Source organism: Elephas maximus, chromosome 16, assembly GCF_024166365.1.
Source record: "Elephas maximus indicus isolate mEleMax1 chromosome 16, mEleMax1 primary haplotype, whole genome shotgun sequence".
Lineage (NCBI taxonomy): Eukaryota > Metazoa > Chordata > Mammalia > Proboscidea > Elephantidae > Elephas > Elephas maximus.
The window spans coordinates 15,752,600-15,776,211 of record NC_064834.1 but is presented as its reverse complement, the minus strand read 5'-3'; the positions used below and the strand labels follow the sequence as shown (position 1 = coordinate 15,776,211).

Below are 23,612 nucleotides of genomic sequence, written 5' to 3'. Positions count from 1 at the left end.
CCCGTGTGTCTCTGTGTCTTCACGTGCCATTCTCCCCGTGTGTCTCTGTGTCTTCACGTGGCATTCTCCCCGTGTGTCTCTGTGTCTTCACGTGGCATTCTCCCCGTGTGTCTCTGTGTCTTCACGTGGCATTCTCCCCGTGTGTCTCTGTGTCTTCACGTGCCATTCTCCCCGTGTGTCTCTGTGTCTTCACGTGCCATTCTCCCCGTGTGTCTCTGTGTCTTCACGTGCCATTCTCCCCGTGTGTCTCTGTGTCTTCACGTGCCATTCTCCCCGTGTGTCTCTGTGTCTTCACGTGCCATTCTCCCCGTGTGTCTCTGTGTCTTCACGTGCCATTCTCCCCGTGTGTCTCTGTGTCTTCACGTGGCATTCTCCCCGTGTGTCTCTGTGTCTTCACGTGCCATTCTCCCCGTGTGTCTCTGTGTCTTCACGTGCCATTCTCCCCGTGTGTCTCTGTGTCTTCACGTGGCATTCTCCCCGTGTGTCTCTGTGTCTTCACGTGGCATTCTCCCCGTGTGTCTCTGTGTCTTCACGTGGCATTCTCCCCGTGTGTCTCTGTGTCTTCACGTGCCATTCTCCCCGTGTGTCTCTGTGTCTTCACGTGCCATTCTCCCCGTGTGTCTCTGTGTCTTCACGTGGCCTTTTTACAAGGACACCAGTCATTGGTTTAGGGTCCACCCTAATCCAGTATGACCTCATCTTAACTAATTACAAATAAGGTCACATCCTGAGGTTCCAGAGAATATGCGTTTTTGGAGGACACTATTCAACCCAGTACAGTCACTCGTTATGGTCTGAATTTGTCAAGATCCTGGCAGGAAACAGACAGCACACTCAGGGCTCAACTGGAGAGAGTTTGATGGAAGGACTGTTGACAGCAGGGTGGCAAAGCACCAGGACAGAGCGATTGCAGGAAGCCATTGCCACCCCCAGGTCCAAAAGGGCAAGAAGAGAAGATGATGTCCCTGGAGCTCAGTGAGAGCTGGAGCCGTGATAGAGGGCCCTCCTCACGGGAAAACTGAGCCACTGGCAGAACTGCAGTGAGGGAAGGAGAGAGTAAGGGCAATAAGCCCCACCTTTTTCTCCTCCTTCGTCCTGTTTTCTACCAGGGCCTTCTATTGGCCAAACCCATTGGGAAGCCAGATAAAAGAGAGCCCAGGCAAGGCAGTCCAGAGGGAACATTCTCCCAGGTGGAGAAAGGCAGAGAATGGAGGAGGGCAGGGAGAGGTCAGAGAATACCAGCACATGGTTAATTTCCTTGTGAGGGGGACATTGGTGGTTCAGTGGTAGAATTCTCACCCTACATGCTGGAGACCTGGGTTTGATTCCCAGCCAGTGCATCTCTTGTGCAGTCACTACCTGTCAGTGGAGGCCTGCATGTTGCCAGGATGCTGTACAGGTTTCAGCAGAGCTTCCAGGCTAAGATGGACTAGGAAAAAGGCCTGGTGATCTACTTCCAAAAACCAGCCAATGAACACTCTATGGATCGCAACAGTTTGATCCCCAACTGATCATGGAGATGGCCCGGGACCAGGCAATGTTTTATTCCATTGTCCATGAGGTAGCCATGACTCAGGGGCCGACTTGATGGCAGCCAACAACACCTCTGCTCATGAAGTGCCACATTAGTCATTAATATCAGTTCTTGAGTGCTGATCACTGAGTCCTGATTGGCTGGGAATTCCTGTGGTCTGATTGGCTCAACCATCGCCAGAGATGGCCAATCACAGGAGTGCATGCTGCGTGCTGCAGAAACTTCCGGCAATGAAGTTTTGCTTTGTGAGTTTACTTCATCACAGCTTATGAAATGTCCCCAAATCCAATGTCTTCCCCTTTAAAAATGCTGAAAACACGTATTTCTTCCATCTACATGAGCAATGAAGTTTAAATACTGTGTGGGGCTTGAGTGTTCCATTCTTGTCTCATGTGGTCTGGCAGGAGGCCCAGGGTCAGTAAGGCCCTGGACCAGGCAAAGCTATGGGCTGGGGGTGACTACTGGGGTTCATCTCGTATACCAATTTTAATCATGAGATCACTGTGCTGAGAAGGAGCCTGAGGTTGCTTGTGACTTCAGCGGTGCTATGATTGATTAGTGATGTCTGCCATGGGCACTGGACAGAGGAGTGGTGGTAGTAATTCAATTTTGGACTTAAGAAGTTACCTAGCTTGGTTTTTAGTGGAGCCTCATGTGCTTTCTTTTGTTTGCCTTTGTTTTGTATTTTGGTGGCTCAAAAAAAATAAACCATGCGCTTTCATGGTTCAGTGGTAGAGTTCTTATCTTCCATGTGAGCAACCTGGGTTCGATTCCCAGGCAATACACCTCATGTGCAGCCACCACCCATCTGTCACTGGTGGCTTGCATGTTGTAATGATGTTGAACAGGTTTCAGCGGAGCTTCCAGTCTAAGATGGACTAGGAAGTAAAGCCTAGTGATCTACTTCCAAAAATCAACCAGTGAAAACCCTGTGGATCACAACAGAACACTGTCCAATAAGCAGTTGATCATGGGGATGGCACAGGATCAGGCAGCATCTCATTCCATTGAGCACGGGGTCACCATGAGTCAGGAACCAGCTCAACTACAGATAACAGCAACGTGTGCTTTCCTCTTCCACCAGCCTGTGATGTCCCTCTCTCCCATCCTTTCTAAGGTGGGGTCATGCTGAGTGCGCTCAACCTAGGAGAACATCTAGCTGGCTCCACCTCAAACCCTTTAGCCACCTGACAAAAGAACCTGACTCTGCTCTTCTCCACAGGCCACCACCCACGTGTACGTGACCATCGTGGATGAAAATGATAACGCGCCCGTGTTCCAGCGACCCCACTACGAGGTGCTGCTGGATGAGGGCCCAGACACCATCAATGCCAGCCTCGTCACCATCCAGGCGCTGGACCTGGATGAGGGGCCCAATGGCACAGTGACCTACGCCATCGTCTCAGGCAACATCATCAACACCTTCCGTATCAACAGACGAATGGTCAGCAGCTGAAGGCAGGGTCCAGGAGGAGGGGCAGGGATTGGTTGGGAGCCCAATGACATCATGGGGATTGGGGAGAGAAGATGGAGTCCGAGAGGAAACCTGGGAGGCAGCCAGTGCTGGGAGAATGAAAATCTCAGGTGGAATGGTGACTGGTCTAGAAGGCAATGGGGGTTCACCACCGTGGCCAGGAAGTCAGGGCCTTGCTCCTGTGGTGATCAGAGGATGCCCCATGAAGGAGCTGATTTCCAGGGTGCTCAGACCCACCATTCATTGATCCACCCTTGCTTTCTCTTTGTCCCCACCCAGGGCGTCATCAGTGCCACAAAGGAGCTGGACTACGAGATAAGCCATGGCTGCTACACCCTGATCGTCACTGCCACGGACCAGTGCCCCATCTTGTCCCACCGCCTCACCTCTACCACCACGGTGGGTGGAGGGGAACATACCCCAACTTGAGGGTGGGGAGAGGACTGTACTCTGAAAATTCCATAGCAAGAGGAGGAAAGATCGAGTGTCCAGAGGAAATGCCTAAATCTAAGAGCCTTGTCCTAATCTCAGCAACTCAAATTTGCTGTGTGTCTCTGAGGAAGTCACTGAACTTCTCTGTGTGGCTACATCTATCAGACCGGTCATGGCACTTGCCTTCCTCCCCTTCACGGGAAGAGCACGAACTCTGCTCAAACCAGCAGAGGTTCATATCCCTGCACCTCTACCTCCTAGTGCTATGGCTGTAGGCAAGTCACTTAACCTTCCCGTTCTCCAATTTCCTCACCTGTGAAAGGGGGATAATAAAAGCTGCATTTCAGACTCTGGGAAAAACAAATGAGACCGTGTGAAATGAGCGCGGCGCAGTGATAACTAGAAGTTCATAGCATTATTAACGTGATTAATATGCCCACTGAAAGGCTTTGACAATGATAATAACTCATCCACAGGCAGAGCTTAAAAGACCCTTCCACTTCCGTCATCCTTTATGATTCTTGCATCAGCCCCAGAATGCAGGGTTATTGGGTCCAGTTTATAGATGAGGGAACTGAGGCCCCATGAGGGGCCCCAGGGCTGGCTGGGACACGGCCTCTGGCTAAGCCTGTCCACTGGCTTAGGTGCTTGTGAATGTGAATGACATCAATGACAATGCGCCCACCTTCCCCCGGGACTACGAAGGGCCATTTGACGTCACCGAGGGCCAACCGGGGCCCAGGGTATGGACCTTCCTGGCCCACGACCGGGACTCAGGCCCGAACGGCCAGGTGGAATACAGTATCATGGATGGAGACCCCCTGGGTGAGTAGAGCCTGAACTGGGGGCAGGGTAGATATGACCTAGAAGGCCTCTCCCCCTTCCTACTCAAGAGCAGGACAGGTCTAAGGGAAGTCTCAAGGCAGTTGGCCCCAGTTTTGTGTGAGCTCTCTCTAAGCCTCAGTTTCCTCAACCACAGATGATGGCAATAATATCCTCCTCACCCCTTCTACACATGGATACGGAAGAACACTGTGAATTCTGGGGACAGAGGTTTGTAGCCCTGGAGAAGGCCTTAGACCTCTTTGAGATCCGATAGGAAATATAGAACTTCTTCCCAGAGGACAGAGGAAGGGTCATCCTTGCCACTTGTGAGGAACACAGCCCAGAGGGTTAGCCGCAGACCACTGGGTGAGGGGACATGCTCAAGGCCACCCAGCTTACAGGTCACCTTCTCACCTGCAGCCTGAGCTTAGGGAGACGTCAAGGGTGACTGGGCCCTCACAGCTCCAAGGAGGAGATGTGCAGCCAAAGAACAGATGAGAAGCAGGCCAAGCCCCTTCAGCCTCTTCTGCCAAGCCTGGCCTTCTCAGGAACTCCCACTGTCCCTTCTGGTCAGGCCCACTCTTGAGGCCCCCTTCTTGTACCCTCATCCTTCCTGATAGCTCCCGGTGCCTTCTGCTCCCTGGGCTTCCTTTCAAGGCCCCATGATGATACCAAGAGCAGCCCTGGATCCAGCACCCACAAGGCAGACAGGCTTTGTCCATTACCAGCACAACCCTGCCATGGCAACTCTTGATTAGCCTCATTTTCCTGAAGAGAACATCAAGGCTTAGTAACATGCCCAAGAGCACACAATGGTGAAGTTAGGAGGCAGACCTGGATATGAATGAATCCAAAGCCTAAGCTTCAGCTTCCCGTCTCCAGAAGATATGGCGTGGGTGGGGAGTTCAGGCCCCAGGCAAGCTGGGGAGGAGGATCACTTGCAACGGGGTCCTTTGGCCTGCCTGCTCCCTTCGAGTTGACACTGTATGTGGTCTAGCCTGGGTCCAGCCCTCCAGCCCTTGAGCCTTTCCCCTCTGAGCCTTCAGGAGCCTCTTCCCTTTCTCCAAGGAGTAGGCGTGGGGTCTTCCCTGGCCTTGAAAAGAGGGCAGGAAGCCATCTGTGCACACTTGGTCAGGGACTGAGACAGGGCTGGGAAACGCCTAGAAAGGGAATCCCCAGTTCTTTGGAGACTTTGGAGTACCAGGCTCAGGAAATCCTGCTTCAAGCAGCTTCCACCCCTCCAGGCAAGGCCAAGCCTGTGAGGGCCGAGGAGAGGCTAAGAGCAGAAAGTTCAGTGGGAAGCCCCAGCTGCAGGTGGGACTTGGCAGGCTATTTGTAAATCACATCCACATCGGCAGGAGCTGGGGGCAGGGAATGGTAGGGTGGGTTGTGAAGAAGGAGGCAGAGAAAACTAGGGGAGCCTGGGCCTCTGTTGTTGCCCTGCCCCTGTGCTGTGTGTCCTTGAACAAGTCATTGCCCTACTCTGAGCCTCATATCCCCACTTGTCAAAGCATCTTCCTCCAAGTTCCTGGGGGAGTGCAAAAAGGCCACCCCTCTTCCTTAGGCTCTCCCCATTCCCTTGCTTACCTTCTCTCCCTTTTCTTTTTGCCAGAGCCTCACCCCCTCTAATGTCTCCACTCCAACTGGGATCCCACTTGCCCCCTGGCTCCCTTTTTATCTGCCCCTCGCCCTCCACCCCATCCTTTTTCCCACCCCTCTCTCCCTCCCACACCTCCTGCCCCTGTCAGCTCTGGGTGGTGTGGTCTGGAAAGACCACAAGCCCATGGGATGCAGTGGGCCAAGACTCAGAGCCCTGGATTCAAATGCGGTTCCTTCATTAACATACTGTGGGAGCTTGGATAAGTCACCACCTTTCTCTGGACTCCAGTTTCACTTTCCAAAGGATTATCTTTGAGGTCCCTTCCAACTCAGAGTCTGAGAATCAAGCTTCTTGACATCCTCAGACATCTGGCCACTCAGCGAGGCTACAACAAGGGCTGACCCAAAGGGCCAGCTGAGGGTTCTCCAAAAGGTCAGAGAAGGGAAGTCAGGACAGACTAGGGCTAAGGGACAACCACAGCCTGGGAGAGCCCTCTCTGCTGTCCACCTGTGGCTCAATACCTGAGATGAATGGAGGGCAGGGGGGGCTTACTTCTCCAACTCTGTCCTGTCTCAGCGCCTACAGGCTCACCGTTAGCAAGACTTTCCTCTGTGTTAAGCTTTGCCCTTCTCCAATATCCTTTTTTTTTTTTTATAAAAAGACGTGGTATCCAGGAGGGATCACACATTAAAAAGTTTCTAAGGCTTTCAATAATCCATTTCTGATCAAGGATGATTAGAAAGAGGGTGGTGGTGGTGTTAAGTGCTGTTAAGTTGATGCAGCCCAGTAGAACTGCCCCGTGGAGTTTTCTAGGCTATAATCTTTATGGACACAGGTTACTAGGTCCTTCTCTCACAGAGCTGATGAGTGTGTTCGAACCACCAACCTTTCAGTTAGCAGCCGAGCATTTAACTGTTGTGCCACCAGGGCTCCTTAGAAGGAAGGTACTTGTGTAGAAAGCGAGAAAAAAAAAAGTTGGCATCAAGTAGACTTTGACTCACGCTGATCTCATGTGTGTCAGAGTAGAACTGTGCTCCATGGGGTTTTCAGTGACTGATTTTTCAGAGATAGGTTGCCAGGCCTTTCTTCCAAGGTGCCTCTGGGTAGACTCAAACCACCCCCAAACTTTTGGTTAGCAGCCGAATGCTTAACCGTTTTCACCATCCAGGGACTGTAGAAAGAAAGCCTCTACTTTTTCAACGTAACTGTCTTAACCAGAGTCAGTCCCTTGCCTGCCCATTGTACAGATAGGAAGAAGTGACCCTGTCTGTTCTACAGATGGGGAGGCCATGCCCAGGAAGGAACCGTTGGTCTGGCCTCACAGGGACATCAGGGGTGTGAGTGGCCCATGCCCACCTGCACCCCTGGCAGTTCCTATTCCTCTCACTTCTTCACTTCCCAGCCCTCGGCAGGTCCCATGAGGATCTGAAGCTGGGGGTCCACCCCTGGAGAGTAAGGCTTGCTAAAGGAAGCAGGGAGAGGCCCGGGCTCTCCGTAGCTACTGGCCATGCCTGCTAACTCTGGCCTCTTCTGGGCATACCCAGGGGAGTTTCTGATCTCTCCCGTGGAGGGGGTACTGCGGGTCCGGAAGGATGTGGAGCTAGACCGGGAGACCATTGCCTTCTACAACCTGACCATCTGTGCCCGCGACAGGGGGGTGCCCCCTCTCAGCTCCACGGTGAGTTTGGGGGGTTCCCTTCTGCTGGCTTCACCCCACTGCCTCTTGTACACTTCAGAGATACTCCACTGACAGCCAGGACACTTTTTCTGTGGCACCCTCGTGGCAGACCTTAGCACCCACAGCAGACCTCCGAGTCCTCTCAGGGCTCACCACGTGGAGCCTGGGCCTGGGCCTGGCAGCTGTGCCTCTTCCCCCTCCCCTCCAGCCAAGCCTTTGCACCCAGCCCAAAATGCAGTCCTTCCCATCCCTCCCTCTGTCCCACCTCTGCCTTTACCTTTCCTGCTTCCCTCCTCATCCTCATCGTCATCTTCTTTTGCCTTTTTTATTATCCTTTTCTTCCTCTTCTTCTTTCTTCTCCATCAACTCCACTTCCTCTTCCTCAGTGACCACCCCTCTGCTGTCCTGCTCCATCTCCATCACCTCCTCTCCTCTGCCTCCATGTCCACCATCACTTTCTCTTCCTCTCCTTTCTTCTCCCCCTCGCCCTCCCTTTTCTCCTGGTCCCGCTCCTGCACCACTTCCTCCTCCCTCCTCCTCTGGCCTCCAGATGCTGGTAGGGATCCGGGTGCTGGACATCAATGACAATGACCCCCTGCTTCTGAACCTGCCCATGAACATCACCATCAGTGAGAACACTCCCGTCTCCAGCTTTGTCGCCCACATCCTGGCCAGTGACGCTGACAGTGGCTGCAACGCGCTGCTCACCTTCAACATTACGGCTGGCAACCGAGAGCGGGCCTTCTTCATTAATGCCACGGTAGAGCAAAGACTGACCTAGGAAGGCCCACTAGGGTGTCCCTACCAAAGAGGACCCTGTGCTAGGGGGCTTGTTTTCTACTGCTGCTATCTGGGCTCCTTTTGCTCCAGGCTTTCTTCAGGGATTCTCCTTCCACTGGGATAAGAGAATCTCTAGAGGAAGCGTGGAACCTTGGATTCCCCAGCTGAGCCATCTCTGGGGTCCACCTAGAGCCAGCCCTGCCTCCCTATCACCTCTGAGGCTTGTCATATGTAGAGGCGGTGCCAGAGCCTCTGGTACACTTGGTTGGTCTGTACCAAGATGCACCAGGAAGTCCCTACTTGTTCTCCTGGAATATGACTTAACTGTCCGCACCACATGGTCATAAGAGGGTCCATACCTTTGAGGTAGCAAGACCTGGGCATCAGTGGGTCACTGTGCCCTGGCAAGGCCCTGCAGGTCTAGGCCAGAGCACAGTGTTGGGAACAGGTCACTACTCAGCTCACCAGCCTTTCACATCCCAGACAGGGATCATCACTGTGAACCAGCCCCTGGACCGTGAGCGGATTCCAGAGTACAAGCTGACCATCTCCGTGAAGGACAACCCAGAGAACCCACGCATAGCCAGGAGGGTGAGGCTGAAGGCTCGGGTGAGAGCAGGGTTGGGTGGTGCCAACAGAGTGACAAAACACCTCCCCTCCAGGAGGCGGCATGGCCCGGGGGTTAAACACACAGGCTTTGGCATCAGCAAGTGCTGGATTCAAATTCCAGTGCTCCCTGGCATAGGCGTGTGGACTTGGCAAGCTCATTTCTCTCAGCATTCATTTTCTGTCCTGCGAAATGATCATAGCGCCTACCCCAGAGTCATGGAGAGGATCGAAGGAGCCAGTGTTTTTCAAGTATTCAGCACATTACCTGAGAGGGCAGACACCACAGCTGTGTGTGCACATGGCCTGCACGCTCCCACAAACATATTCCCTGAGCCCTGGAAGGACTGCGTTTTCCAGTCAGCTTTCTCCTCAAAAAATGAAGTTGGCTCTCTTTACTAGGAGGAGGTGGCCACTGCAGAGCAAACAGTCCCTTGGAGGTGGGGGTCTCTCCCACTAGCCCGTGAGGTCTAGAGCAGAGCCCCAGCCGGGACTTCTTGGGCCTGGCTCAGCTCAGCTCTGCTCCTGACTAACAAGCCGCTGCCCTTCCTGGGCCTCAGTTTCCCCATCTATCTAGCCAGCAGAGCCTTCCAGTTGCAGGTATTCATAAGCCACTTGCCGCTCTTGTTCCCTGCTCCTTCCCTCCCCCTTCTCTCACTTCCTGCCTCCCCCTTTTTCTCCTGCTTTTTCTCTTCCTTGCTCTCCTTCCTTCGCTCCTCCACCAGTGCTTTAGGAGGGGCCTGGGTTATCCTGCAAAGCAGCAGCATAGAGAGGCAGGAATCGGGAGACTTGGGTTCTAGTCCCCACTCAGCTGCTAACTCACTGTGTGGCTTCAAGGGATCACCTCCCCTCTCTGGGCCTTGGTTTCCTCAGCTCTGAAATGGAGATGGCTCCCAGGGGTCCTGAGAGGCGGGAATGTGAATGTGGCTTGAAAGCTATAAAGTGTGGCAGAGGGTAAGGGTTTGAGTGAGCTCTGATCAGGCACCAGGCAGGCCTTGAGGTGTCAAAAACAAGACTGATCTTCCTGCCTGAAGTGCTTCCTTACACAAGATGGGACACGATTAAATACATTTCACACCCACTGTCTCCTGTGAACTTTGCAATACCTCCATGGAGGAGTTAACATCCACGTTTGCCAGACTGGAAAACTGAGGCCCAGACATGGGAAATGACTTGTCCAAGGCTACCTAGTGAGCTGCTAGCAGAGCAGGAACTTGGACCCAGCTCTCTGGACCCCTGGTTTGGGCTTCGTAATCCCCAATCTCTGTGCCCTAAACCCCTCACCAACCTCCCAGCCCCCCTCCCACTGTGGCGCTTTGCTAGAACATGGCCCACAAGCTGCCCTCTACCCTGTCCCCCACAGGATTTTGATTTTCTGCTGATCTTTCTTGCGGACGAGAATGACAACCACCCCCTCTTTACTGAGAGCACCTACCAGGCTGAGGTGATGGAAAACTTTCCCACCGGTAGGTGCTGGGCCCACTCAGGAATCCCTACCACTGCCAGGCACCACTGGGGCCTCGGATACCTGAGGACCCACCTCCTGCCTAATGGGGGCCCGGCTGAGGCCTGAACACAGACCCTAGCGGGTGCGGAAGGGTACAGGAGGGGAGAGAGGGGCACAGCGCTGAGGGGCTGGTGGGCCAGGCCACCAGACCTCTTAGAAAGCCTTCTAGTTGGAAGAGACAGCCAGCTGTGGTCACGGGTCCCCAGTGTGGTCTGAGAGCACTGCGCCCTCAAAAGGGCATTTTAGGTGTGAGGATTGGCTGTAATCAGAGACGGGGGTCGAGGCCCCAAGTAGGTCAGCCTGGCCCTTTCCCCACACCTCCATTCAAAGGAATAAAGTCCCTGTGGGCAGTGCCCCCACTCCTTCTCCAGCCTTCTCACTCCCTGAAGCTTGAGTGTCGAGTCACAAAGAGATGAGCTGAGATACTCCTAGTCTCTGGCTGAGTGTCAACATGCACTTCACTCTTAAGCCTCGCCTGTGTGTATGCTCACACACATGACAGGTGTGTCCGTATCTAGCACATGCGTGAGCTTACCCACGTGCACAGACGTACATAGGCATGGACGTCTACACCTTGCATGGGCTTACCCATGTGCACAGACATACATAGGCATGGGCACCTACGCCATGTGTGGGCTTACCCACGTGCACAGACATACACAGGCATGGGCACCTACGCCGTGCGTGGGCTTACCCACGTGCACAGACATACACAGGCATGGGCGCCTACCCCGTGCGTGGGCTTACCCACGTGCACAGACATACACAGGCATGGGCGCCTACCCCGTGCGTGGGCTTACCCACGTGCACAGACATACACAGGCATGGGCGCCTGCGCCGTGCGTGGGCTTACCCACGTGCACAGACATATACAGGCATGGGCGCCTGTGCCGTGCGTGGGCTTACCCACGTGCACAGACATACACAGGCATGGGCGCCTACGCCGTGCATGGGCTTACCCACGTGCACAGACATATGCAGGCATGGGTGCTACACCATGCACTCACGCATGCAAATGTGCACACCTGCAGAGAAAGACACGCGCAAGACCAGGTGAATCACGTTGTGAATGTTACCACGTGTATGCACACACTGTATTCCTATTCAGCTATAGGAACTCCTGTGCATAGAGCATTGGGCACGCATGTATGGGCAGACTGGGCTGTATGTGCAAACCCAGGCAGGGCCCACACACCACAAGGTGATGTCAGGGAGCCCCCAGACCCTCCCGGGTGTGGCCAGCCTCAAAGGCTGCTGGGAAGGCAGGCGTGGCTCAGGACAGGCCAAGGGGCTTGCTCACCACTGTTGTGTTTTCTCCCCAGCAGGGCTTTGAGGCCGCTCCCCAGGCAGCTGCGTTCAGTCTGCCAAGGCTGCCGCAGCCCCGCCCTGGGACCTCCTCTCCTACCCCCCCACCCTCCCCTCTCATCCATTGTCAGCCATGGCTCACCGGGAAGGACAGGGAGGAGGGAGGGTGGGGGCTGGGTGGGCCCTGCAGTGACCTCTCTCCCCTCGGCCCAGGGACACCCATCACAGTGCTCAATGGGCCCATCCTGGCCCTGGATGCAGACCAGGACGTCTACGCCGTGGTGACCTACCAACTGCTGGGCGCCCAGAGTGACCTCTTTGACATCAACAACAGCACTGGTGAGGCCTCTGCTGCCATCACCTGCCACCACCCCTGGTTGGCTTGAGACTCTCCTGCTAGGGTAGGGGTGACCCTGCTGCTACAGCTGGAGCTCCTGTTCTCAGTGCTGGATCCCGGCTCTCTGTGAAACCCTCTCTTTCCAGCCCAGAGCCCCCATCTAGCAGCTGGATTAGGCCACCCCCAAGGGGTGACAGGCAGGAGGACCCAGGAGGAGGCTTGGAGACGACAGGCAGGACCTGCTGGTGTACATGCGCTCAGCCTAGGCAGAGAGCCCATGCCACTCCCTCCATCTCCCTGTGAGCATGCTGAGGCACCACCCCCCATATCAGCCAGAAGCTCTCAAAGCAGCTCTCCTGACCTCACACCAGCCCCGAAGCTCCTAGAGATCAGGTCACATCAGTCCTGGCCAGGAGGGTGATTTGGCAACATGTGGCAACAGGGAGGGACAACCATGTCTGTCAGTGGAGTCCTTCACACTGCTCACTCATCCCAGGCAGGGCTCTTGAGGACTGCAGAGGGCACCCGGGGAGGAAAACCATGGATCACACAGCCTGGCATGTAGTAGCCGCACACTCAACATGGGTGGTTAGACCTTTAGAGAAGAAAGACATTGTGTTGACTCGAAATTTCTCTGCTTCTGGTTCACCTCTTTCCCCACCATGTCCCTCTCTTTCTCTGTCACATCCTTCTTGGCTCTTTCCCTGTCTCCCTATTGCACCCTTTTTCCTTGATACCTCCTGACTGCTGGCACCGGGTGACAGGCATGGTGACAGTGAGGTCAGGGGTCATCATTGACCGGGAGGCTTTCTCACCTCCTGTCCTGGAGTTGCTCCTGCTAGCTGAGGACATCGGGCTGCTCAATGGCACCGCTGACCTGCTGATCGCTATTCTGGACGACAATGACAACTGGCCCACGTTTAGCCCCAATGCCCTCACTGTCCACCTGCTGGAGAACTGCCCACCAGGTAAGCAGGAGGACAGCCCCCCGCCCCTCCCCAGGCTGGCAGGAGCTGCTTGGTGGTTGTGGGGACTGGAGCCTCACAGGGTGGATGCAGAATTGACCTCCAGTGGGGAGAAGGATGGGCCGCAGGGTGCAGTGGAGAGCACCGGACTGGGAGCCAGAGACCCGGTCTGCACCCATTTCCCTTCCCTGAGCCTCAGTGTCTTGTCTGTAAAATGAGATGATTAGGATATGTTCCATCTGTGTTCCTGGATGGAAAGGTGGACTATTTTAAAATCAAAATAGGGTGGACGTGATTTCCCTCAAAATAAAAATATGATTTTGGGGATAAATTGGATGCTAAACATTATCTAGAAGAATAAGAAATTTTTGAAAAATGAGTATAATAAGCCAGGTTTCTCTTACCAAATATTAAAACTATCAAGCCAGTTGCCATCAAGTCAACTCCAACTCATGATGACTCAATGTGTATCAGAGTAGAGCAGTGCTCCACAGGGTTTTCAATGGCTGATTTCCCTTTTTTTTTTTCTGGAAGTAGATCACCAGGCCTTTCTCCTGAGACATCTCTGGGTGGACTCGAACTGCCAACACTTTGGGTAGCAGCCAAATGTGTTAACTTTTTGCACCATCCAGGGACTTCATTAAAACATAATACAAAGCTACAATATTTAAAACCATGTGATATGAGGTAGATGCTGGTAAATTAAAGAATGTGCTATTGTATGAGGAGGCCTGGTGGCACAGTGGTTAAAGGACTTGGCTACTAACAAAAAGGTCAGTGATTTGAACCCACCAGCCGCACTGTGGGAGAAAGATTTGGCACTCTACTTCCATAAAGGTTTATAGCCTTGGAAACCCTATGGGATGGTCCTGTTCTGTCCTATAGGGGTGCTATGAGTCCAAATTGCCTCAATGGCAGTGGTCTTCTGAGAGTTTGGGCTTGGGTTTTAATATTATATGATGAAGGAAACAGTGAAACCAATGGGGAAAACCTATTATGTAGTGTGCAGCAATCTTAGGATTTAGATTCATTATAAAGAAAATAGAAAGGAGTAGAAAACACTAAAAAATAAGAGAAGAAAATTTAGGTGAGTATTTGTCTGATTTCTGGATAAGAACGTTCTAAGCATAAAAGAAACAGAAGAACCCATAAAGGGAAAAGTCCAGTTTCAGAGCACACAAATTTAAACTTCTTTACGTCAGACAAAGAATCGATAATAAAAGGCAAACAACAAACTGAGAAAAAAAAAATTTGTCACAAGTTATCACAATTATATAATTTGCATAAATTGACGGGAAAGAACGGGCAAAGGACAAGAAGAGACAATTGGCAGAAGACACAACCAACCATTAAGTGTATAGAAAGTGTTCAGTCTCGACTAGAACACTTCAACACTGTTGGTGGGAATGTAGAATGGTACAACCACTTTGGAAATCGATTTGGCGCTTCCTTGAAAAACTACAAATAGAACTACCGTACGATCCAGCAATCCCAGTCTGGGGAATATATCCTAGAGAAATAACAGCCTTTACACGAACAGTTATACACGCACCCATGTTCATGGCAGCACTGTTTACAATAGCAAAAAGTTGGAAGCAACCAAGGTGCCCATCAACAGATGAATGGATAAATTATGGGCTATTCACACAATGGAATATTACATGTCAGTAAAGAACAATGATGAATCCGTGAAACATTTCATAACATGGAAGAATCTGGAAGGCATTATGCTGAGTGAAATTAGTCAGCTGCAAAAGGACAAATATTGTATAAGACCACTATTATAAGAACTCGAGAAATAGTTTAAACAGAGAAGAGAATATTCTCTGATGGTTATAAGGCGGGGAGGGAAGGAGGGAGGGAGTGAGAGGGGTTTTCACTAATTAGATAGGAGATAAGAATTTTTTTAGGTGAAGGGAAAGACAACACACAATACAGGAGAGGTCAGCACAACTGGACTAAACCAAAAGCAAAGAAGTTTCCCAAATAAACTGAACACTTTGAAGGCCAGCGTAGCAGGGGCAGGGGTTTGGGGACCATGGTTTCAGAGGATATCTAAGTCAATTGGCATAATAAAATCTATTAAGAAAACATTCTGCATCCCATCTTGGAGAGTGGCATCTGGGGTCTTAAACACTAGCAAGTGGCCATCTAAGACGCATCAATCGATCTCAAACCACCTGGAGCAAAGGAGAATGAAGAACACCAAAGACACAGGGTAATTATGAGCCCAAGAGACAGAAAGGACCACATAAACCAGAGACTACATCATCCTGAGACCAGAAGAACTAGATGGTGCCTGGCCACAACCAATGACTGCCCTGACAGGAAACACAACAAAGAACCCCTGAGGGAGCAGGAGAGCAGTGGGATGCAGACCCCCAATTCTCATAAAAAGACCAGACTTAATATGGCCTGACTGAAACTAGAATGACCCAGAGGTCATGGCCCCCAGACCTTCTGTTAGCCCAAGACAGGAACCATTCCTAAAGCTAATTCTTCAGACAGGGATTGGACTAGATTATGGTATAGACAATGATACTAGCAAAGAATGAGCTTCTTGGATCAAGTAGACACATGAGACTATGTTGGCATTTTCTGTCTGAAGGGGAGATGAGAGGGTAGAGAGGGTCAGAAGCTGGCCGAATGGACACGAAAAGAAATAGAGGGAAGGAGTGTGCTGTCTTATTACGGGGAGAGCAATTAGGAGTATAAAGCAAGGTGTTTATAAATTTTTGTATGAGAGTCTGACTTGATTTATAAACTTTCACTTAAAGTACAATAAAAATTAAAAATAAAAAGAAAGAAACACTAGACTTGCTGGCCTGACAGAGTCTGGCGAAACCCTTCGAGTATGCCCCCTGGATACCCTTTCAGCTCAGTAATGAAGTCACTCCTAAGGTTCACCCTTCAGCCAAAGAGTAGACAGGGCCATAAAACAAAATGAGACCAAAGGGGCACACCAGCCCTTGGGCAAGGACTAGATGGCAGGAGGGGACAGGAATGCTGGTAATAGGGAACCCAAGGTTGAGAAGGGAGAGTGTTGACATGGCATGGAGTCGTTAACCAATATCATAAAACAATATGTGTACTGTTTAATGAGAAACTAGTTTGTTCTGTAAACCTTCATCTAAAGTACATTAAAAAAAGAAAAGTAAAATAAAATACAAAAAAAAAAGTGTTCAATCTCACTAGTAATTAGAGAACATAAAATACCATTTTCCTATAAACTTGCAAACATGACAAATGTATAAAAACTAAATGCTGGCAAAGCTGTGGTAAGAAGGAGCCTCTGTGCACCACCAGTAAGCGTAGCTTGATGCAATCTTTCTAAAAGACATTCTGGACTTACGTGTCATGAGCTTTTACTTAGCAATTCCATTTCTGGGGATTTGTCCCAAGGTAATACTAAAGGAGGACAGTGGTGGTCCCGTGGCAGAATTCTCACCTTCTATACACGAGACCCAGGTTTGATTCCCAGCCAGGGCACCGCAGCGCTGCCATCCCCCACCTGTCAGCGGAGGCTTCTGTGTTGCTGTAATGCTAAGCAAGTTTCAGAGAAGCTTCCAGACTAAGATGGGCTAGGAAGAAAAGCCTGGCAATCTACTTCAGCCAATGAAAAAAATGAAAAAATCAGCCAATGAAAGCCCTAAGAGTGTCTGCCTTAGGCATTACACTTTTTTTTTATATAGAGTTATGTTTTATATTTTTGTATTTATACATCATCTAAATGGGATCAAACTGACAACAGAAACTCGAAAGATTAGATAGGAACCTTAGGACCCAATGAGTTTATGTGAATGGGGGAGGAGCAACTCAGAAAGGCGCGGTTGTGGTTGCACAGCCCAAAGAATATAATCAACACCACTGCAGTGTACATGTAGAAACTTGAATTGGTGTAGATCGTTGCTGCATATATTCCCAAAAACAACAACTAAACAAAATTATTTAAAAAAGAAAACTCTGTGGGTCACAACAGTCCCATCTCATTGTGCGTGGGGTCACCGTGAGACCTTGATGGCAGCTAACAACACAACACTCAAGGATGCAAACAAAATCTATATGCAAATAAGTTAATTACATCAGTATATACAATAGTGAAAAATAAGACGGGAATTAAATATCCAACAACAGACATGTTAAATAAATTATAGTCCATTCTTATAGTGGAATATTACTTAGCCATTAAAATGTATTTTGAAGACTTTAAATTTACAATATAATTCAGAAAAGTAGGTTACAAAGGCGTACATCCACGTATGATCCTAATTTTGTAGGAAAACGTGCAGGAAAAAACCAGAAGGAAGTATGGCAATGGTTATTGCCAGGATATAGGGTTACACATGATTTTTGTTTTCATCCTTTCATTTTACTATATGTCCAGGCTTTTTCTAATGAATATGTACTACTTTTATTATTAGTTACTAATTTATAAATCATATAAAATACATAATATATAAATACAAAAATATATAACATAAATACATAAATTCTGTATTTCTAATGGTATAAAATAATACTGATTATTTGATTATTACTTTTAATTTTTTGTTTTGTTTGTTTTTATTGAGGAGTTAGTTCAGATGATCTCTGCAGTCCTTTCACACTCTGACTTTATAGTGGTTCCAGAAGACAGGTTTAGACAGGAAAATAACAGATTGCATAAGGAATTGCTTCTCTGCAGCAAGGTAAATGTGAATCACTCAGTCAGGCTGAGCACTTTCTTGGGGCTCCAGAAAAGTTGGGGCACTGAAAAAGAACATTTGAAAGAAGTTGATGATAACTGAGATTCCAGTAAATGTCCAAGTAGTCAGTCATCATGGGAAAATTAAGGATTTGTTCAACTTTCACAATAATTTTGTGGTTTATTATTGTTTTTATCTTGAATTACCTATCTCTTTAAGGTTTTGGATTTCTAAAGGATATTTTTAGATCCTGGATGCTCTGGGAATTAGTTACTAGGACCAGTCTTGTGTAATTTTTAGATGCAGTGTTTTAAGTGACCCTGAAGAGAATGCATTTGGTGAAAGGGCCCCAGGGGCACTCTGGGAGGAGGCCACTGGGGGGTGCTCAGCTCCTCCCCTTGCCCACCCCTACAGGATTCTCAGTCCTTCAAGTCACAGCTACGGATGAGGACAGTGGCCTCAATGGGGAACTGGTCTACCGAATAGAAGCAGGGGCTCAGGACCGCTTCCTCATCCACCCCGTCACCGGGGTCATCCGTGTCAGCAACGTCACTATCGACAGGGAGGAGCAGGAATCTTACAGGCTGACGGTGGTGGCCACCGACCGGGGCACCGTCCCTCTCTCGGGCACAGCCATCATCTCCATCCTCATTGAAGACATCAATGACTCTCGCCCCGAGTTCCTCAACCCCATCCAGACAGTGAGTGTGCTGGAGTCGGCCGAGCCAGGCACTGTCATTGCCAACGTCACTGCCATTGACCGTGACCTCAACCCAAAGCTGGAGTACCACATCACTGGCATCGTGGCCAAGGACGACACTGATCACCTGGTGCCCAACCAGGAAGATGCCTTTGCCGTGAATATCAACACAGGTACAAGGGCTGGCTCCCTCCTGCCCCTCACTCCTGACTCCCTGTCCCAATCTGCTTGCTCTCTGCTTTCTTTCTTACCCTCCCTTCTTTCTTATTTTTTCTCTTTCTCTGCCTCTCTTTTTCCCTTGACTTCTGTTTCTACTCTCTTCTGTCCCCTATTGACACCATATCCTTCCCTCTCTTTCCCCTTTCTCCCCTTGCTCCTTCCATCTCTGTTTTCTCTTCTTCCTCTTCCCTTGGCAGCTCCTTCTCTCCTTGCTGATTCTCTCCCTCCACCAGAGTTGTATGAGAGCACCCGTTATCACCACACTCTTGGCAATATTAAGTATTATACATTTTTCATGTTTGTAACTTTATAGGAAAATGGTACCTTGTTTCAATAGGCACTTCTTTAACAACTAAGTGGTTGAGTACTTTCTTCAGTATACTCGTCATTTAAATCGTCTGTAAGTCATATTTGTACCCTTAGTGACTTTCTTACACTATCCTGAAACAAAGAGAACCGTAACTTATCCTTCACAATATATACAACTGATTTCATGAAAGTTTGATGGTTTTATCTTTTGCCATCAATGTTTTTGTTCCTCTGGGGAATTAGGGAGGGGACGTGGGACCTTACAGGAATGCCCAGCAGTGACAGAAAAACTAACATGGCTATGACAAAATGCTTAAAATCATTGGTAATCAGAAAAATGCATAGTAAAACAGCAATGAAATATCAGTTTTCCTTGCATAATTAGTAGACTTTAGGATGCTGGACAAGGTTGAGTATTGGTAACAATGTGGGGACACTGGGACCCTCGTACATGACTGACTTCACCGTCTGGACAGCAGTCTAGCACAAAGTGCATGCATACTCTATGACCCAGCAATTATGCTCCTGAGTATATGTCCCAAGAAAATTCTCAGGTCAATAATGGGACTTTAACAAGGATGTTCGCTGCAGTGTTGTTAGTGGTGGTAAGTTGGAGGCCATCCAGGTGCTCATCCTAGGATACTGAAGAGTAAAATGTGATGGGTGCACACCATGGAGAACCAGGCAGCAGTTAGAAACAATAGATTAAATGTACACGGAGCAATGTGGGTGGATCTTAGATGGTGAGCACTTACTGAAAAGAGTGAAAAATAGGATGCGAGACATACCACAATACAATTTGCATAAATGTAAAATATATACACACGAAACAATACACGATTTGTAGGAACAGTTTCAAGTAAAAAATGTACTTCAATACATTACAATGGTTTTTAATGAAATGGTGTTTAAGAGGGGACAAGGGAAGAGGAGAGGGATATAAAAGGGAATAGATACATACATAAAACAAGAAAAGCACCAATGATCAAAGTATGCAGTGCACCAAAGAGTGTGATTAACTCAATCTGTGCCTGAGGCCCAAAGGAAAAAACAAAAAAGAAAAGCTATTAGCACTAAGAGAAGGTAGTTAGAATCGATCATATCCCAGATTAGAAGCACTCCCGTGCTGCATTGGTTGTTCAGGACCTTGGAGAGCTGCTCCACACCCAAGCAACTTTATGCTCTACTGTTGTCTCTTCCACTCTTTTCTCTTTTCCTTCCTGCTGACTGACTTCTCTCTATTTTTCTTTCCAGTGTCTTCTCTGCCCCCTCTTTCTCACTCTCTCCTCACCTCCCTTGCTCACCTTCCCTCCCTTTTCTTTCTGCCGGAGCCCCGACCCCCTGTTTTCTTTACTTCAACTGGGCCCGACTTGCTTCCCTGGCGCCCTTCCCCTCTGCCTCTCCCCTTCCACCACCTCCCCACTCTCACCTCTCCCTCCCGCACCTCCTACCCTGGTCAGCTCTGAGCCCCCGCCTTCCCAAGCCCTGCCCTGCTCCATCCCCACTGTACCCTGAACTAACTGATGTTACCCTCTTCTCTCTTCCTCATGGCTGGCAGGCCCGCAGGTTTGAGCTCTGTTTCTCTGTCACTTCCCACCTCATCTCCTCTCTGCTTCACCCCATTGCCTTCCTCCATGCCCACCACACCCCCACCACCCCTTCCGTCCTGTGGGGCCCCGGGCCAGGCCATGGCCCAGCCTTTGCAGACTGAATGCAGCCACCCTCTCCCCATCCTCGCTCCCCAGCCTGGGGGACAGGGAGCGAGAGTAGGAAGAGGAGGAGGAGGCAGCGGCCCAGGGTAAGTGACTACCCCATAGCTGGGGATCCGCGGAGGACAGAAGCCCAGCAAGGGGATCTGTCAAGGGGGGACCCTAGAGGCCCTGGTGCCTGAAAGGGAGCTGGAAAGGAAAAGAGGGGATTTCACTCTAGGATGGGGCCACTGCAAGGAGCTTCCAAGCCTTCCAGCAGGCAGGAAGAGAGGTCCTAGCAGAGCCAGCTCCTGGGTCAACCAAACTAGGTCTGTCCACTCCAAGCCCCAAGCCTCTGGAAGGTCCCCCTTTGCTTCTAGGGGGTAGGCTGGGACTCTGGGAGGCAGCGGATAGGAGAGAAGGAAGCAGCTCCTTGCTAGTACAAAAACAGGACCTGACACTCCTTTCTCGTATCACTCCCCACTTAACCAAGACCAAGGGGTAGGCCTGGGATATCTGGCGTGTTCTGCCACTGCCTCCTCCAGGGGCTGCCCCCCACCCAGGGCTTTTCAGCTGCACATGACCTTCTTTTGTAATTGATCTCCCCTGAACATAAGCATTTTTTAAACAAGTAGTTACACAGAGCTTACTGTGTGCCAGGCACTGCTGTAATCACTTCACAAATGTAAAGTCATTTAATTTTTCTAATCTTCAAATTAACCCTACGTGGTAGGTACTGTAATTACTCCCATGTTACAAATGACGAAATGGAGGTTAAATAACTTCCCCAGGGTCACCCACTTGGCAAGCATTGAGTGAGGGGCAGTGTTGTGCCCCCAGCTTGCAGGTGGCTGTGAGACTCTCTCAGCCAGAGATGAGACAAGCAAGTCCTGGGGCCCACTAGGGACTATTGTTTTCTCTGGGGATTGGGAAGATTGGCCAAGAGCACCCTCTGGGAGGCCCAGCTTTTAGGGGTTTCCCCTCGGGCTGAACCTGACCTGGTCTGGTCAACAGGGTCTGTAATTGTGAAGTCCCCCCTGAACCGGGAGCTGGTTGCCACCTATGAGGTCACTCTCTCAGTGATTGACAATGCCAGTGATCTACCAGAGCATGCTGTCAGCGTGCCAAATGGTAAGGTTTTCCTGCAGGCATCTCCCATTGGTTACTTGGAGCAAATCAGGGCAGGGGGGCAAGCTGGAGGCAGGCACTGGCTGGGCCCCCAGAGAGGGAGCAACAGGATGCAGGTGCGTGGGCTACCAGTAGTCAGGCAACACTAAAGGCAACTTGGGGCTGGCAAGGTACAGTGAGGCTCAGGGTGGCCGTGTGTCCAGTTGTTATACACGCTCAGCAGTGGGGGAATCCAGAAGCCCAGAATTGTGTGTGATCTGAATCCCGTGGCTCAGAGATGGGAAGGAGGCCTAGTAGAGCCTGGACGGGGATTGAGAAAAGGATGGGTCAACAGAGACTTAGTCCAGAATACAGTTGCCATAATGAGTAAAGAGGGTGAGGCTAGGATGTGAGACAGGAACCTTGTCATCTGTTAGGAAGCCACAAGGTCAGCCACAGAGGAGGGCAAGAGCGAGGAAAGGTGGCTCGAGGCCACAGACACAGCATAGGGAGGGGGTTGCGCAGGCTCCACGATAGAGAAGAGAGGGGCACAGTGCCACCCTCTGAGGGAACAGGCCACCCTGTCTGCAGCCTGAGGCACAAGCTGGGGCAGGAGGCTGCTAGAGGTGTGGATTGAATAAGCTGAGCAAAGGTGGGGTGGGGATGGGGTAGCCTCAAGTGGCCTCTGCCATAAAGTGAGGACGGCTGCTGGGGTGGGGAACCAGCCTGGAAGATAGTGACCACTTATCTTCACAACCCAGAGGCCCAAGTTTTCAGGAAGGAAGGGCAGACTTAGTCATCCCCTTCATGTCCCAAGCTCAAAAGGGCAAAGGGCCAAGGATGTAGAAGGGATGACGCAGAAAACAGAGGCCAAGTCATAGGCAGGGTCTTAATGACCATCTAGTCCTACCTCATTGAACAGGTGAGGAAACTGAGATCCAGTGAGGGCCAGGGGCTCACCAAGGTCACTCAGCCAGTTGGTAGAACCCAGGCCCCTTCCCTTTATGGAAGAGCGAGTGACCAGAATGAGAAAGAAGGGCCTCATGCCACAGCCTGAGGGATGATGAGTCAAGCTTCAGGGAGTCCTAGGAGGGCTGTGAGATATGCCTTCCTCTCCTGGCTTGGCTGAGGCTTAGCAAGGCCTGAGCCAGCCACACTGGAGCCCCTTCACCTTGCCATCCCACTGCCTTCACCCCAGCGAAGCTGACAGTCAACATCCTGGATGTCAACGACAATACACCCAAGTTCAAGCCCTTCGGGATTACCTACTACACAGAGCGTGTCCTGGAGGGGGCCACTCCAGGCACCACGCTCATTGCTGTGGCCGCCGTGGACCCCGACAAGGGCCTCAATGGGCTGATCACCTACACCCTGCTGGACCTCGCGCCCCCAGGCTATGTCCAACTGGAAGACTCTTCCATGGGTAGGTCAGAAATCTGCCAGAGGAGGGTTGGGGAGATGTGTCCAAGCCTGCTTCTCATGCTCCAGTTGGGCCCCAGCTGGTCCTTCAGTGGGCTGGGCCAGATCTAAGATGGTCAGTATTCTACTCCCAGATGCCCACATTAGAGGATAGGACAGTGTGCCTAGTCCTGGGTAAGGATGGAAACCCCCTTGAGGTCTGTTGGAAACCTGGAATACTCTACCACCATCTCCACCACCCAAGCTCATACTATTAGCAACACTTAGGGAGCAGAGGAGGCTCACCCCATTGGCTTGTGAGAAGGTTTCATCCCCCATCCCCAGTAAGGAGAACCACTGGACACCAGTCCCTCTTGGCCCAATGGCCAAGTGCTGCCTAGCCACTCATCATCTTAAAGACCACACTTGCCCCTCAGAGTTCCAGATCCTTCTCTTTGTACTA

At 50.7% G+C, this 23,612-nt stretch overlaps 1 protein-coding gene across 5 annotated transcripts in view; it reads left to right on the top strand.

Annotated features, from left to right (window-relative positions):
- CDH23 (cadherin related 23) overlaps positions 1-23,612 on the top strand; it is a 528,116-nt gene that overhangs the window by 487,609 nt on the left and 16,895 nt on the right. For 3 of the 5 annotated variants that reach the window (XM_049855780.1, XM_049855785.1, XM_049855781.1), the window contains exons 37-48: positions 2,757-2,978; positions 3,288-3,407; positions 4,085-4,265; positions 7,410-7,543; positions 8,094-8,303; positions 8,807-8,914; positions 10,293-10,395; positions 11,955-12,080; positions 12,843-13,046; positions 18,143-18,601; positions 21,659-21,775; positions 22,950-23,174. In XM_049855780.1, the coding sequence (XP_049711737.1) occupies positions 2,757-2,978; positions 3,288-3,407; positions 4,085-4,265; positions 7,410-7,543; positions 8,094-8,303; positions 8,807-8,914; positions 10,293-10,395; positions 11,955-12,080; positions 12,843-13,046; positions 18,143-18,601; positions 21,659-21,775; positions 22,950-23,174 (2,209 nt within the window). Of the gene's footprint in view, positions 1-2,756; positions 2,979-3,287; positions 3,408-3,514; positions 3,673-4,084; positions 4,266-7,409; positions 7,544-8,093; positions 8,304-8,806; positions 8,915-10,292; positions 10,396-11,954; positions 12,081-12,842; positions 13,047-18,142; positions 18,602-20,514; positions 20,554-21,658; positions 21,776-22,949; positions 23,175-23,612 lie in introns of those variants that run through there. The other 2 variants (XM_049855782.1, XM_049855783.1) reach the window with 2 other exon arrangements.